This window comes from Tachysurus fulvidraco, chromosome 8 (assembly GCF_022655615.1).
Source record: "Tachysurus fulvidraco isolate hzauxx_2018 chromosome 8, HZAU_PFXX_2.0, whole genome shotgun sequence".
Classification (NCBI taxonomy): Eukaryota; Metazoa; Chordata; class Actinopteri; order Siluriformes; family Bagridae; genus Tachysurus; species Tachysurus fulvidraco.
Genome location: NC_062525.1, coordinates 15,774,029 through 15,790,463, shown reverse-complemented (window position 1 = coordinate 15,790,463; position 16,435 = coordinate 15,774,029). Strand labels below are relative to the sequence as shown.

Here is a 16,435-nt window from a genome sequence, read left to right as displayed (position 1 = left end):
AGTTAATTCAAACAAACATTTTTATAACATTGTTGACAATAAAATTACAGCACAATAAAGGTGGGAAAGAAGTGAATGTGAGCAGGTATTTTGTCACATTCATTGTTTATTTTATGTTTATTTAATTTGTTGTTCTTAAAATGCACACAATTTGTTACAGATGAGGACCGACACTGACATTGCAATGTCAAAAACTACATTTCACTAGTGAACAGCTCATTATCATACAGATGAGGTTCGTGAGCATTACCAATGCCCTTAAATAATACAAAATAAATAATTCCCAAATAATTATGAGCAGGTGTTTACAATTTTTTTAAACGTTTCTTTGAGTAGTATTTTGTTATTATATTTAAGTATTATTTTGGGATATTAACAAAAAAATATGACTGCTGTTGTAACTGAATACTTCTACCCATACCTAAAACGGGATTCATTCTTTATTTAGACCTTGAAATATTTCTGACAATCCAATTTTGTCATGTTACACAATGTAGTTAATTCTATAACTAACCATGTGCCTCTAAATATAGTAATATCTATTGTAATGATAATAGATAATATCTATTGTAATGTGGAATGTCAGGATACAATTATTACCATTTTAATTGAGTACTTTTTCTATACTTTTTTATTATGTATAACTTATCAGTACTTAGTCCATTTCTGACAGATAGGCAAGGTAATATTTTTCAGCATAATTATCACTGTTTAACCATAAAACAGTAAGATTTTGGTTGTCAGTAGTATGTAGGTACAATGCAATAATATAATGAAATCAACTTCACCCAAATAAACAAACAAATAAATAAAATATAAATAAATAAATAAAGAAAGAAAGAAAGAAAGAAAGAAAGAAAGAAAGAAAGAAAGACAGATAGACAGACAGACACACAATGTCAATGCTAACTTAATGGAAACTTATATAATTTTTACATTACTTCTACTGCCATTCTAAATGCTCGGTCAAACCTGCCACTAACTCCAGTTAGTTAGACAACATTCCAAGTTTATAGCACATATTTGCCAAGCTTAAGAGCCAAATATTACACAGCCCCAAATCCAAATAGGATTCAAACTGGCCAAAATTCTGTTCTTCATTTTAGTAAGAGTAAATGTCTGAGCTATGAGCTGATAACTTGTCCAGACCATGTTTCATGCTTGGCTCCTGGTGTAAGGTTAGTGATTACCACTTCTACTGCCTGGAACTTTAGATTCTTCGGTGGAACAGGGCACACTTTGTAGGTCACTTCATCCCCCTCCACTGGTACATATTCACCCTCGATGCTGATAAACAAAAGGATGAACATTATTCTTGAATATTCAGTAAATGGTGAGCATTGCGCTTGCGCTGCCTGTTGGCTTTTATTTTTTAACAAATGCATGGATAATTCTAGTGTCCAGAGCAGTACACTTGATAACTCCTCTGACAGTGTACTCACTCTGAGATGTGGACAAATATATCCTCTCCTCCATGAGTAGGTCGAATGAAACCATGTCCTTGGGATCTCGAGAAGTTCTTGCAGACTCCCTTGAAAATGGGTCCAGACCTGGATCTCACAGTGCTGACAAAACAGATACAAGGATTGAGAAAAGTGAGTCTAGGATGCATTACTGAAAGCAAAGCAAACTTCTGTCACACATTTAGAAACAATGCACAGTCAAAACTGCTCCAACTTCCAGGTTTCATAATATTTCTCTAACATGTGTTTTGATCTAACTTACGCAGAATAGGAGCGATTGCGCTTTGTGGGAAGTGGACTATGTGGCTCCCCAGCTTGTGGTGGTTTCCTCTCCCAGACATGACTGCCCCCTCTCAGAAAAGGGAAGGAGACTGGGAGGGGATTGTGGGGTTTGTGCAGCAGAGGATCAGATGAGGATGAAGTGTTTGAATCAGTCATTGTTCAGAGGAGTCTTCGCCCTCTGAACCTGTAGGCTTCACTGGCTAAAGACTAATTAGGTCTGTCACAAAGGAGTAGATTCAGAAGCTGATGAGCACTGTTGAGATGCAAAAATTAATGGAGTGTATATAACAATTCATTGTGAGTAAGCAAAAGATATGAAAATAAACACTTAGGAGAAAGTTTAATTAAGTAGACCTCTATTTGTTGCTATGTTCATTGTGCGTTTCATCAGGTACATTATGATAATATTGACTGTAGCTGATCTCCTGTTATACATAATTGCTCTCTGTCAATCACTGGATCCTTGTAAGTGTGCGGTTACAGTCTTTAGCTCATATTTTTCATGCATAGTGTTTCTATAGGCCTTCATCAGTGGTCATGCAATAGAACTGGTTTTGGCAAATTATTCTCAACCCAGCCGTTGGTACTGAGGTGTTTATAAATTCCAGAAAAAGAGTATACATCACTTCACTCACTGCCATGCAGACTACCATGTCAGCATCACAGAGAATCATCCACCACCTAGACACCATTGAGTCAGCAGTGGTCCTGGGGTACTCCCTTTTCATTAGCACGAAGCTGAGATGTTCATAGCAACATCATGTGCTACCTGTTTCATCTGTTATTCTGTCTTCATCAGCAAAAATAAAAAATAATAATAATCTAAAGACTTTTGCAGTATCAGGTCAACATTGGTCTTGTTTGCCAGCTGAGGTGCTAACTAGCTCAATTTCACTGAAGGTAAATAACAAGAAGTCTAATAAAAATGCTCTTGAACCAGAATATTTCTGTAAGTTTATAAACTGTGGACAAATCAGGTGTAACAACATCATGATGCTGTAACACAGAGTAATGAAGTGTTTCTGAAGATGTAATTTATATTAAAACTGGGCGTAAATGGAGGTTATCTCCAAGTGAAAATGTATTGTTCCTCGTACACAGACTTCAAGCACAGAGCAACACGCTGAACTATTATCCTTAGTCTTCTTCCACTGTTTATTATTATTATTATTATTATTATTATTATTATTATTATTATTGCACATTTGAGTTTAAAAGACACAAAATTCACCCGCTGTAAAAACGAGTAGACATAAAAACACAACGCCAGTGCTACGCAAACACCACAGCTTTCCCTGTCCCTTGTAAACACGACCGCGTTCTAAACCCAGCATGGCGTTTTATTTATCACCCACGGTATGTGGATCAGTGGTGGATCTGGCTGCTCACATATGAAGGACTTCCCTTACCGTGTATTCAAAATGTCCGCGGGTGTAATAATAGGTCTATTCTTCACTCTGCTGCCTTGTTGTTCTGAAGGTAGTCCATGAGCGACACACAGCTGTTTGTTCATATAGAAAACACAAACCCCAGCTGAGCTTACCGAATGATTTGCTGGAGGAGGAGGAGGAGGAGGAGAAGGAGGAGGAAGAGGAGGTCTGGATGGCCCTTTTCCAGAAAAAAAAGTGTAGTGATTCACACATTGGGGAAACCATGTAAACCATCGATTATTCAGTTAAAGGGTTTTTTTTGTAGCTCGAAAACAGAAGACTACACTGAAAATGTGAGACTGCAGTGGGCTCAGGACAAATGCAACCTGGTCTGATAAATGGACAGTAAGGCCAGAACATCCTACAAAATCTGGACGCACACTACAGTCCTGAAGAAAATTACAGGAATTGCATTATGCATTATGTCAACAAGCACAAGAACGACATGGAGGAATGCTTCCAAAATCTGGTGGAATCCATGCCATTATGAACTGAGGCTGTTTTGAGGCCCTATCCAGAGGTAATGTAACTACTTTTTTATTTTTTATTCTTACTTGCATTAAATACACTTACTGTAAACAATATTAGCCCATGAGACTTAACAGCCCTATCTTACTGAAAAGTCTAGTTTGAACACCAGCTGTCATTATTATCCAGCTTCATGAGATTTTCTCAATGTCTTAATGCTATAGTTTGAAAAACAAACACTTCTCCATTATTTACATTTAATGTGGTAATTAAAAAATTGTTTCTGCTGTACCAGCTTGGCTTGGCTTGTGTTTGGTAGTTGGTAGCTGTTTATTATTTTTTCCCCAGCATGGCACTTAATGGTTCAGCAACTTTGTTTATTTAAAGGGTATAGAAGAATGGTGCTAAAAAATAAAAAACATTAGAGGGTCAAAATGATAAAAAAAAAAAGCACAATTACTTCTATTTACTGTAAGAATCATATGATATCTGCTCAAGTCTCTAGATCAAACAGTTGTTTTTTTTGGATTGTAGCTGAAATAGCAGGAGATTTCTACCTTCCAACATCAATTGACTGCACCAAGGAATGCTAGGGTAACATGGAAATAATATTTTTATACATTTAAAGCTTTAGAGTGAAAACAGCCATACAAAATAAAACAAGAACGCATCCAAGATTTGTGACAATTTTATGGATAGTTGACTTTCCTTTATAGTGGCAATAAATAAGCATTTCTCATCTTTAAAGGTTTGTAATGTGAATCACACAGTAATGACAGATTGTATATACAGTAGATTTGGAGTTAGAAGGTAACCTGTGAGGCAGCATAGCAAACCAAATGTTCATCTATTACATAGAAATAGCCCTAAATAGGACATAAACACTTGTTTCTCTATGGCAACCTCTCTATGACCACACAGTTATGAGAGTTTCCACAGAACAACATAGACCATGAAACACGAGCACTTCTCATTGGGATTCTGCGTACCATAATTAGCAAAGAGTAAAGATATGCAACTGTTGCTCAACTGCTACGAATGGGTTACATATTAAATCATCAGTAAAATCAAAAGAAAGTAGAAGTATTTGCAAGTTGACAAATATACTGTAAAGTTCCCTTCACAATTAGATTAAAGATGAAACTATTGAGTGAAATACCAGACCTCTACCCAAATGTCATGGCTCTTATCAACATTGCTATGCTCCTCATATTTGTGCGTGTCATCATTTACTGTTTGTATGCCATTATTTAGGCAATACTGGTTGTTTAATTAGACGCACATACAAGTCAATCAAATAAGATGCTGTAACTATTATTGGGGTGTTTTTAATTCCTGCCTCAACAAATTACAAATCCATAAGCTAAATATTTGATGCCTCTGAACTCTTCTGTATGTGTAGGTCCTTCCCCTTTCTTTAGGACCAGTCCTTTATTACTGCAGCTCCTTCATCCTGTTTAAGGCAGAGCCGGCCTGGAACCATTCAATCTGTGTCTCGTTGAAAGTGTGGTTTAGCTCAATTGTTTCTTTGCTGCCGTCTTTGTGCTTGAGTACAGCATGCAAAGGCTAGAGGTAAAAAAAAAAAAAAAAACCACACATAATGCAATATGTTTGACATGTTTTAAACCTTCAGTGGTGATATCCACCATGCATAAAGAAAGTAAACATACTGGATGTTAATGTCAAATGCTGATGTTTCAGTATTGCTTGACAGATCATTCGGTCAAACAATACTGAAATGAACATCAAAAAAAAAAAATGGGGTGGTGGGGTTGGTTGTGGGAAAGCTCCTTACCTTTCCAGGGGCGAATGTCTGGAGACCAACAATGGATATTTTATCATCTGTGCGGATTTTGTCATAATCAGCAGGGTCAGCAAAGGTAAGGGGAAGCAGGCCTTGTTTCTTCAAGTTTGTTTCTGTATAGAGATAATAATAATAATAAAAAAGGAAAAAACGGGAGAATTAACATGTATTTAGGCTTCCATTATCCAATTTACATTTACCATAAAACATTTACAAAATGCAAATGTAAATATATCTATACCCTAGTTTTAATATACCCAGATAGAAACAATAATAACAACGATAAAGCATACTGTTAACAGCAAAAATAAAATCTATCCATCCAGCTATTTATCAAAACTGATGAATGTAAGATTTGGGAATTATCTCAGCTCTGTGTACACACACTCAGAGTCGGTTCAAGTCTGCAGCCCAAACTGCTTAATGCACCCAAGTAGTGTGCACCTAAATGGTAATGATGGTAAATCTGTAATCTTTAAGTATTTTTTACAACCTGAATTTTGGAAATATTGGGACTTTTTTTTTATTATTATTTGAATATAATGAAAAAACTGAAAGACTTTCTAATCACATGAGCCAATATTTTATTCACAATAGAACATGGATAAATGTTTGGTGAAATTTCACTTTTATCCACTAAATGTTCATTTCTAAACTGATGCCTGCTACAGATCTCATAATAGTTGGAACAGGGGCATGTTTACTATGATGTACCATCTCCCCTTCTTTTCGGAAGATGTCATGTTATGAGTTTCTGTAGTTTTGCTCCCATTCTTGTCTGAAATAGGTTTCCAACTTCTGAAGAGTTTGTGGTTGTCTTTGACGTATTTTACATTTAATGATGTGCCAACTGTTCTCTATTGGTGAAAGATCTGGACCCCAGGCAGCCGATTCAGCACCTGGACTCATCTAAGACGAAGCCATGCTGTTGTAATAGCTGCAGTATTTGGTTTTGCATTGTCCTGCTGAAATACACAAGGCCTTCCCTGAAATAGACATCATCTGGAGGGGAGCATGTGTTGCTCTAAAACCTTTAGATACATTTCAGCAATCATAGTGCCTTTAAAAACATGCAAGCTGCCCATACTGTATGCACTTATGCACCCCATACCATCAGAGATGCTGGCTTTTGAACTGAACGCTGATGATACTCTCTCCTCTTTAGCCCAGCGGACACAGTGCCAGTGACTTTAAACGAGAAGGTTACATTTGGACTCGTCTGACCATAGAACACTTTTCCAGTTGAAACAGTCCATCGTAAATGATTCTTATCCCACAGGACATGACGGTGCTTCTGGACCATGTTCATATATGGCTTCCTTTTTGCAGGATAGAGCTTTAGTTGGCATCTGCAGATGGCGGATCGTGTTTACTGACAGTGTTTTCTGGAAGTATTCATAACTCATTAACACAATAAAGCTGATGAGTGATGCGATGTCATCTGAGGGCCTGAAGACCACGGGCATCAAATAAAAGGTCTTCAGCCTTGTCCCTTATGATCAGAAACTTCTCCAGTTTCTCTGAATCTTTTGATGCACTGTAGATGAGGAAATTTGCAATCTGACTGTGAGAAACATTGTTTTTAAAGTACTCCACATTGGAGAGACTCTGCCCATCTTTACTTCTGAGAGACTCTGCCTCTCTAAGACATCGCCTTTTATAGCTAATCATGTTACAGACTGGATATCAATTAACAATTAGTTGCTAGATGTTCTCCCAGCTAAATCTTTTCAAAAATTTCCTGCCTTTTCAGCCATTTATTTCCCCAGTGCCAACTTTTTTTGAGACCTGTATCATGCACCAATTTTGAAATAAGCTCATTTAGTGGATAAGTGTAAAAATTTCTCCATTTAAACATTTATTATGTTATCTATGTTCTATTGTGAGTAAAATATTGGCTCATGTGATTTTAAAGTCTTTTTGTTTTATTCAAATTTAAAAAAACGTCCCAACATTTCTTGAATTCGGGTTGTAAATAATTTTTATCATCTTCTGTTCTCCAACCAGTCAAAACATTATAGCACACTAGCAAAAACACAGAGCAATTTATACAAGTTACAGATAAATTATAAAAGAAAATAGTCCCAGAATTAGAGAGCGACTCTAGGAAACGTGTAATTGTAGAAAGATAGCCTGTTGCAATGTGCATGGAACTGTTTTGTTAATCCCATTCCCCACCTACTCCCAAATAAATTCTAACGTGTTACTGCAGACTTTCTTGAAATTTCCCACCCATCTGCTCCTGCAAGTATTATATGCGCTCACAATATGTTTTAATTTCTCAAAACCACCATGACCCTTAAAACAATAAAATCAATAATGACACACACAAATGGTCATGAGTTCAAATCCCAGGTCCACCAAGTTGCCACTGTTGAGCCCCTGAGCAAGGCCCTTAACCCTCAATTGCTCCATTGTATAAATTGAAATAAAAATGTAAGTCACTCTGGATCAGGGTGTGTCTGCTAAATGCTGTAAATGTAAAGTAATGTAATGGATACCTGTATGTGAGATACATTTTGTGCAATAAAATGAGACGGAAAAGAAACTGTTTTTGCATCCAGATCTGTAGTATAGTCAAATAGCAGTTTTAAAAATAAACAAGGGCATCATCAATGCATTAAAAATAACAAGGACGAAAAGAGAACACTTACCATGAATTCTGGCAAAGCTCTTGACAATGATGGCCCTGCCCCCAAGATGTCTGGGCTCCAAAGCAGCATGTTCTCTGCTGGATCCCTCACCATAGTTCTCATCTCCCACCACAACCCACGAAACACCACTTTTCTGCAGGTAAGGCAATAACAGACAGTTTATCATTATTTACATCCTGAACAGTTAAAAATTTGTATAATGCATCTGTTTTAACATTTCTATATAAATTAAACTAACATATCCAAGTTCAATAAGTGGATTACCTTGTAATCACGTGCGACATCAGGTACAGCCCCAAATTCTCCAGTCAATTGATTGCGGATCTTATTGACGGCATCATTTTCGACGTTCACAGCTCCAATAAGCAGATTGTTGGAGATGTTGTCCAAATGACCACGGAATTTAAGCCAGGGTCCAGCAGCACTGATGTGGTCTGTGGTACATTTACCCTTCACCTAGGAACAGGTGAGATTAATAAGAGATTAAGTTTAAGTAGAAACAAAACCCCAAGAGTCAAATCAGTAAGCACCTTTTCACCAGATTACCTTTATGAGCACTTGCAGGTCTTCTAGGTCTTTGCCATTCCACGTATCAAACGGCTCAAGCAGCTGCAGGCGGTTGCTTTGTGGGTTGACATCCACTCTGAGTCCAGAGCCATCAGCTGGGGGATGCTGATAGGTGTCCTGGCCTGGGTCAAAGTCACGTTCAGGCAACTCATCCCCTGTGGGCGGCTCAAGCTTAAATTTCTCTCCGTTGGCAGCTGTGAGGTAGTCAACCTCAGGGTTGAATTTCAGTGTACCCGCAATTGCAAGTGCAGTAACGATCTGGTCGGCAGAAAGTCAAACAAAAATGAGTACGATTAACATGAAACACAACTTTAAGAAAACAAGTGCTTCAAACGGTAGTGTGTCCCTTAATGAGACCATAATCCTAGTACCTCTGGAGAGGTGACAAATGCATGGGTGGCTGGATTGGCATCATTTCGAGCTGTGAAGTTCCTGTTAAACGATGTAACTATGGTGTTTTTCTCCCCTTTCTTAACGTCTCTCCTACACAAGATAAAAGAACAGTTAAAAGTCACAAATAGAATAAATTCTTTTTATTTTTTTAAATAAATTCTTTAAATTGCTATGCTAATTCTAGCATAAGCAAGGTTCTCTGTGTTACCTGTCCCATTGTCCAATGCACGGTCCACAAGCATTGGCCAGGACAACTCCTCCAACATCACTCAATATCTTAGCCTGCACTCAGAGAAATAAATACCCCATGAGCATATTTATACAAAAGCTAAATGTGGTTATATAAGTCAAAACTCCCTGATTTTACTCAGTCAAAACCGGTATTTTACATCAATTGCAAATAAGTGGTTTAATGATACAATGTCCATGTCTACTTTTAAAATATATTAGAGACTCACATAACCATCTCTTTCAATGGTAGCACGGATTTGTTCAGAGCCAGGGGTGACTGTGAAAATGGCCTTGCACTTGAGGCCCTTGTCTAGAGCCTGCTTTGCCAGAGAGGCAGCTCTACCCATATCTTCATAACTTGAGTTGGTGCAGCTTCCAATCAGACCTGAATTTCAGTGAATCAAAGACAGACAAACAGTTTCCCTGAAAAATTTACAGCACAACAAGTTAATGCTAACATACGAGTTAATGGAGTTGTGGTGTTTCATACCAACTTTAACCTCTAAAGGCCAGCCATTCTTCTCTGCCACAGCACCAATTTCAGACACTGGATGAGCCAAGTCAGGTGTGAAAGGACCATTGATGTGTGGCTTCAGCTGCAAAAGGTTAAACAGTAAATCAGCAAAGGCCCTCAAGCACTGGAAGAAATCTGGTCTCAACAGTATCAATCATTTTATAATGTCTATAGCACTGTTTCTAAACCAATTGTTTAAAGAAAAGGTTAATACACACAAGCTGCACTTCTACACAGAGCAAAAAGAAAATACATGAAAAGATAATGAAACTGTTGAGTTTTGGGCAGGAGGCATTTAGACAAGAAATTAGAATAAACCCATGTCAACCCATGTCAGTTAAACTTGAGGACTTGAGAAGCCAGTGCTAGGACACACGGTGTGGCTAAAAGCTTTTTCTATGGAATAAAAACACTGTCAATAATAATCGTACGTAATTCAAAGCATTGTGTGTAAATTTTTATTTAGTTGTGCGTTATTTAAAACTACTGTACGTAATTATGTTTTTTGTGGAGTTGGATCCCAAAATCTACGGCCACAACAGTTTACAGATACGAGAATTTGTGTGTTAGATTATTTTGGAAATAGCTCAAAGATTTCCTCATATCTATTAACTGGTTAGAAAAGTTAACATCTTCTCTTCTAATAGCATTTTTAGATAAAACTATTCCTAAATATTTCACTTCGTCTTTAACCTAAATTGAAGAGATGATAGAGTCCGTTGATGAGTGAATGGGAAGTAGCTCACATTTTTTAATATTAAGGGTAAATCCTGAAGCTTTAAGGAAAATCGAGACTGAATTTAGGGCAACATCAACCATGAATTTATTCTTTAAAAGGCTTGCTGTGTCGTCTGCAAATTGACTAATTTTAAATTCCTTTAGATCCCATGCAAATCTGGGTTATGATTAATGAGTAATATAAGTGATTGAGTGGCTAGAATAAACAGTTTGGGAGAAATCAGGCATCCCTGCCTAACACCGCGGAGCACTTCAAACCTAGGAGTTATACTAGGATTCAGGGATACAGAACTATATGTCAGTATAAAACATCTTAATTATTTTACAAAAATTACTCCCAAAACCTAAAAACTCTAAGATTTCAAATAAAAAAGTATGTTCAACAGTATCAAATGCCTTGTAAAAGTCAAGAAATAAAATAAAAACCATTATTTTAAAGTGTTAGCACAAATTTCTCTCTGTTATTAGTGATAAATAACCCGCCATTTCGGCGCCAGTGGTTTCTATGAGTGGTTTAGCACATGCGCGCTTCGTGGAATCGATTCATCTTCCCTCGGATAGTAATGCCTGTGAACGTGATGACGTATTTTTGACAGTTGTTTCGCAGACCGTTTTCGTGTGTAAAAAAGAGGTGTTGTGAAAACAAGCGTTGTGTCTGTAAACTGTCATAGTCGTACATTTTGGAGTCGTATTTGAACAAACACACAAATTCTCGTATCTGTAAACTGTCTTGGCCGTAGATTTTGGGATCCAACTCCACAAAAAACATAATTACGTACAATAGTTTTAAATTACGCACAACTAAATTAAAATTTACACACAATGCTTTGAATTACGTACGATTATTATTGACTGTTTTTATTCCATATTTTTCACCCAAACAGGAGACACATTTGATCAGAGACCAAGATGAACTGATTAAGAAAGTGGAATCAGGTATAAGTACAGTAAATCTTTAAAAGGCAGAAGCTGATGTGATCCCAAGCAGCACAACAGAAAGGTTTTTGCCCTATTATGAGATTGATCTTCTGCAATGGCACATGACACAACGGACTCCATGGCTGGGAGTCCAATAGTGCAACATTGCCTGTGCTTTCAAGATGCGAGTGATGGCTTTTCCATTTTCTCTCCCATTTCAATTCTATCATTAGTAAACAATCATAAGATTCTGAGAGTTTAGATTTTATGAGGAAGAGGGCTGTTAACATTTTCCACTGAGCTAGGTAACACTGTCCTGACATGTAGCAGTTTGCATGTATATGGTGAGCTGGCTTCATGTGTTTCAGACAAAAGCATGTTACACTTAGTAGGGGAGAGCTGGCATTTATAGCTGACCAAAATGAAAAGGCATAAGACCATGCTTTTAATAAATATAGGTTAAAAATTATAGACATAAAAGCACGGTTGTAGGAAGGTTTTAACTGGAAATACGTTAAAGAAAACAAGCAGTGTCTTTACACCATATTTTTGGCATGTTACAAATGTGTTAATTAAATCTCTGCACTGAATACAACCATAAACTGCTATTTAAAAAAACAACAAAAAACCTCAATTTCTAAACATTTAACTGGCTTTTGTATGTCGATGTACAGTATATTTGAGAATTAGACTAATGTATACGGAGGAGCTGATACCCTCTGGCCCCATCCAATTCAAACCAGATGATTAAACCCTAATCAAACTGGAGCACATCCAGTTTAAAAGGAGAATAGCAGTATTAGAGAAAGGTAATTAAATTAGAGAAATGTAATGTAATTAGAGCTTGCCAAGTGCTGTAACATGACACTCCTTGCAACTGGCCACATCTACTGGCATCACAGAGGAGGTTTTTACACCTGGTCACTTCATGCGTTTTCTGTGATCGGATAGATCGTAAAAAGAGCAGGTTTAAATGCCCTCCGAAACGGTTTCGAGACGGATATAAATCCGATCGCTCAAACCACTTCAGGAGGTGGTCTGGGACGCATTTCAGATGAAAATGGACAGGTGGAAATGCATGTGGTTGTTCAAGCCACATACGTCAGCACTATACTCCTCCCAAACGGAAGCATGTCACTCGCAGGTGACTCGCGAGTCGTGCGAGAATATATTTTCGTATTGGGCGGGAGTAAAAAGATCAGATTGATATCCGATTCGCCAAGACACATTTATGTGGCCTAATGTAAATGGAACAGTTTTAACAAATCAGATAGCTATCGGATCAGAAAAAACACATGAAGTGACCAGGTGTAAAAAGGCCCAGAGATATCAAACTGACCAGGACAAAAATTATTTCCATTTAATTTACTGTGGTGTATTTCTCTCGGGTTTCTGCAATTTTCCATGGACAACAGGTTAACCGGGAGCTGAGAGATGTCACCTAAAGCCGCACCAATCCCGCGCATGCGCAAAATATCGTGATCTCGGGCCGGGTTTAGGTGATGTCTGGAGCTGAGCGGCTGCAAGCGGCAGTGGCGTTGTAGCTTTGGTGGAGAGAAGGTGTGTATCACTCTTCTCTCTGTTCACCGGTACTTTGTCATGTTTAACACTGCTTGGTGTACGTGTATATTGTGTTTGCTCAAATTTAACCCACAAATTAGCACGAAACAGACGTCGTTAGAAAGTTAGAAACTCTGCCGGTGTTCTGGATTAAAGTCATGGCGGAATACCCAGAGATTGCCACCACAGCACTTAAATCCCCATTGCCATTTCTGACATGCTATCTGTGTGAAGCGGGGTTTTCTGCAGTGACGGCAACCAAAACAAAAGCACGGAATAAACTGGACATAAGCAACACACTTCGGGTGTCATTGTCTCCTATTACCCCAGATGGAACCGTCTCGTTGCAAAAAAACAAGCTTAGTTCTCATTGATTTAGCGTTGTAGTGAGTTAAGAAGGCATGTTTAAATACAATTAAATTAAAATTATTAATTTTAATTTAATTGAAATTAAATTAATTTAATTGAAATTAAATTAAAATTATTAATTTTAATTTAATTGTATAGCCGCCACCCCCCACCCCCAGCGGGCCGCGGTAAAATTATCAAACCGGTCCGCGGCGAAAAAAAGGTTGGGGACCACTGATCTAGAGGACATTAGCACTACAATGGCATACAGAGAACAGATCATGACATTCAGTTTTAATATTCGAATTTCACAGGTTTCTAGCATTCTAGTTGCAGATAAAATCAGGATGAGTGCTCACCTCGCTCAGGTTCAGCTCAATCAGTTGGTCGTATTCACAGCCAGCATCAGGGACAAGCAGATCTTTGTACTCCTCAGCCAGACTGGCAATTTCTAGGCAAAACAGAAAATAACTACAACAGAGGAAAAGGACAAAAAGCTTTAATACCCATGTGACAGATATACTACTACTAACCTGCACGGCCTGTCTTCTCCAGGTACGTCTTCATACGGTGATTGTATGGGAAGACGGAGGTAGTGGCACCAATTTCAGCACCCATATTACAGATAGTAGCCATTCCTAAAAAAGACGTGACAGCATGTAAGCATACATGTAAACTTTCCTCTTATCTCATAACCATCAATCATGCAAAGTCTCACCTGTACAAGAGATGGAATCCACCCCAGGACCATGATACTCCACAATAGCACCAGTTCCACCTTTTACAGTAAGGATGCCTGCCACTTTCAGGATAACATCCTTTGGTGAAGTCCAACCTGACAGACTGCCTGTCAGTTTTACACCAATGACCTGCACAAGTATTTTGGCAAATGATAATCTTGTCACTTACATGTACTAAGTGCCACAATGGTGACCAGTAGCTGAATGTGTGTAAATGTAAACTTACTTTGGGACACTTAAGCTCCCAGGGAATTCCTGCCATAACATCAACAGCATCAGCTCCTCCCACACCAATGCAGATACTGCCCAATCCACCACCATTAGGTGTGTGTGAATCAGTACCAATCAACATCACTCCAGGATAGGCATAATTTTCCAAAATAATCTAAATGGAAAAAAATATAAAATATAGATTCAATAATGTGAAATTGATGAATTGCTGGAAGAATATCTTTAAAAAGCTTCCATTATGCATTAGTACCTGATGAATGATTCCTGAGCCCGGTTTCCAGAAACCAACACCATATTTAGCCCCTGCACTGGCAAGAAAATTGTAAACTTCCTGATTTACTTCCTGGGTCACAGAAAAGAAAAACAACAAACTGCAGTTTAGTCACTCATAAACTCATATTGTACAAATAGTAAGTACAGCCACAATAATTTAATCAAACTATAGAGAAAAGTCCTTACAGTCAATGATAAATTGACACATGAGCTTTTGAGTATACATTTATTGCGCATCCTTTGACTCAGACACAATACTCTTGTACTACAAGAATGGCAAATATGTTGCCAACCAATTCTTATTACAGACTTACCTTTGCTCGCTGCAAGTCCTGGGCTCCTCCTATCTGAGCCTCAATAAGGTGATCACAATGAATGGTGGAAGGTACGGCCACTTTGGGCAGCCCACTGCTGATAAACTGCAGCATAGCCATCTGAGCTGTTGCATCTTGCATTGCCACTCTGTCCGGACGCAGACGCAAGTATGTACGACCCCGAACAATCTCCTGACCTTCAGGGTTATCCAGATGCCCGTAGACGATCTTCTCTGAAAGTGTAAGCGGCCTGTCCAGCCTAATGGACAAAAAATATATATAAAAGCTATAACATGGCTTTTCTAATAACCGGTTAGTGAGGACAAATGGGAGTAAAAAGTAAAAAAAAACAAAAAACAGTGTGTTGGAAAGACATCACCAGAAAGAGCCATAATAAAACAGACCATAGTAGATAAGAGAGGAAAAATAAACAAACAGAGTGTAAAGCAAACATGATTGGAGCAGGCTGACCTTTTGCGCACAATATTGATATTGGATTGGAGTTTTTCATAGTTGATGTAGGCGCTGGGCTCAAAACGACTCATAGACACCTTGGCTTTGGCACTAAGGGCCGCAGACACATGAAGACGTCGAACTCCATGGCCCAGGATAAGCTAAAGGAGACAAAACTGCACTTCAAATCCAAGCTGGATGACACAATTCTAGTAAAATATGAGTGTAAAGAAATGTAACCAAGAACTAATAAGAGTTATGAAAAAGTTTATCAGGACTAACTAAACTTATAATAATAATAATAATAATAACAACAATAACAATAATAATAATGACAACAACAACTTCTGTGGGAGTCATGTCATTGGTATACAGAGTCGTTCAGAAAAACAAAGATGATTCAGCACATGGTGTCTTAACTAACGAAAGAACAGAGATAAATGTTAGACAGAAATAGAGACACGACATTTCCAGGCTATTCATTACTCTGTGGTTAAGTTCTACAGTCTACTTTTGAGTTGTTTTGCTGTGTAAATGGCGCTGTGTGCAGTTTTAACCTTGCGTTAACCTTGCTAACTAAAACACCGAGCAGATCTCTTAATACACGCCGAACACAAAACCGTCAAAACTATAACGAGTATTATACAATGCTGGTTAACTCATATTTTATTTAAAAAAACATGCATGAATATCAGTTCTTTAGGTAAAAAAGAGCTCATAGCTTTTCTGCTAACATCCTTGGGACTCGATGACCCGAGCAGCGTTAGCCTGCTATCTGCGCCACAAAAACCTCCTTTTAACATTAAATACACACACATCACGGCAATTAACACTGTATAGTAAATTATTCAAACACTAAACACGTCTAATGAGGTGTTTCGATGGACTTTTTCTCGTTTACCTGAAGCCGAGAGACGGTCAAGCAGTACGATGCCATTTTGTGCACTGACAAAGATGTGACGCTTGAAAATGACGTCAGCGGTTTTATGTCTCGTTAGCATCCTTTTTCTTTCTACTTTACTGCTCTGTAGTACCGTTTAGTGCACTAGTGTTG

The 16,435-nt window shown here is 38.0% G+C and overlaps 2 protein-coding genes across 3 annotated transcripts; both read right to left on the bottom strand.

The window, feature by feature from the left end:
• csdc2a (cold shock domain containing C2, RNA binding a) lies at nucleotides 1-3,341 on the bottom strand. 2 transcript variants are annotated; one of them, XM_027137692.2, is made up of 4 exons: nucleotides 3,155-3,341; nucleotides 1,726-1,962; nucleotides 1,443-1,565; nucleotides 1-1,287 (listed from the first exon to the last, which is right to left on the bottom strand). In XM_027137692.2, exons 2-4 carry the CDS (start codon nucleotides 1,899-1,901, stop codon nucleotides 1,125-1,127), a joined length of 462 nt encoding a protein of 153 aa, XP_026993493.1. In that variant the 5' UTR covers nucleotides 1,902-1,962; nucleotides 3,155-3,341; the 3' UTR covers nucleotides 1-1,124. The 2 variants fall into 2 exon arrangements, with proteins under 2 accessions (XP_026993493.1, XP_026993492.1); XM_027137691.2 differs by having other exon boundaries at nucleotides 2-1,287; nucleotides 1,726-1,998.
• A 974-nt stretch (nucleotides 3,342-4,315) lies between these two features.
• On the bottom strand, nucleotides 4,316-16,435 carry aco2 (aconitase 2, mitochondrial). The gene is made up of 17 exons (XM_027137690.2): nucleotides 16,283-16,435; nucleotides 15,400-15,542; nucleotides 14,929-15,187; nucleotides 14,592-14,684; nucleotides 14,337-14,495; nucleotides 14,089-14,239; nucleotides 13,904-14,008; nucleotides 13,730-13,821; nucleotides 9,783-9,888; nucleotides 9,520-9,677; nucleotides 9,270-9,343; nucleotides 9,040-9,151; nucleotides 8,648-8,926; nucleotides 8,366-8,557; nucleotides 8,102-8,234; nucleotides 5,439-5,560; nucleotides 4,316-5,209 (listed from the first exon to the last, which is right to left on the bottom strand). Exons 1-17 carry the CDS (start codon nucleotides 16,316-16,318, stop codon nucleotides 5,078-5,080), a joined length of 2,346 nt encoding a protein of 781 aa, XP_026993491.1. The 5' UTR covers nucleotides 16,319-16,435; the 3' UTR covers nucleotides 4,316-5,077.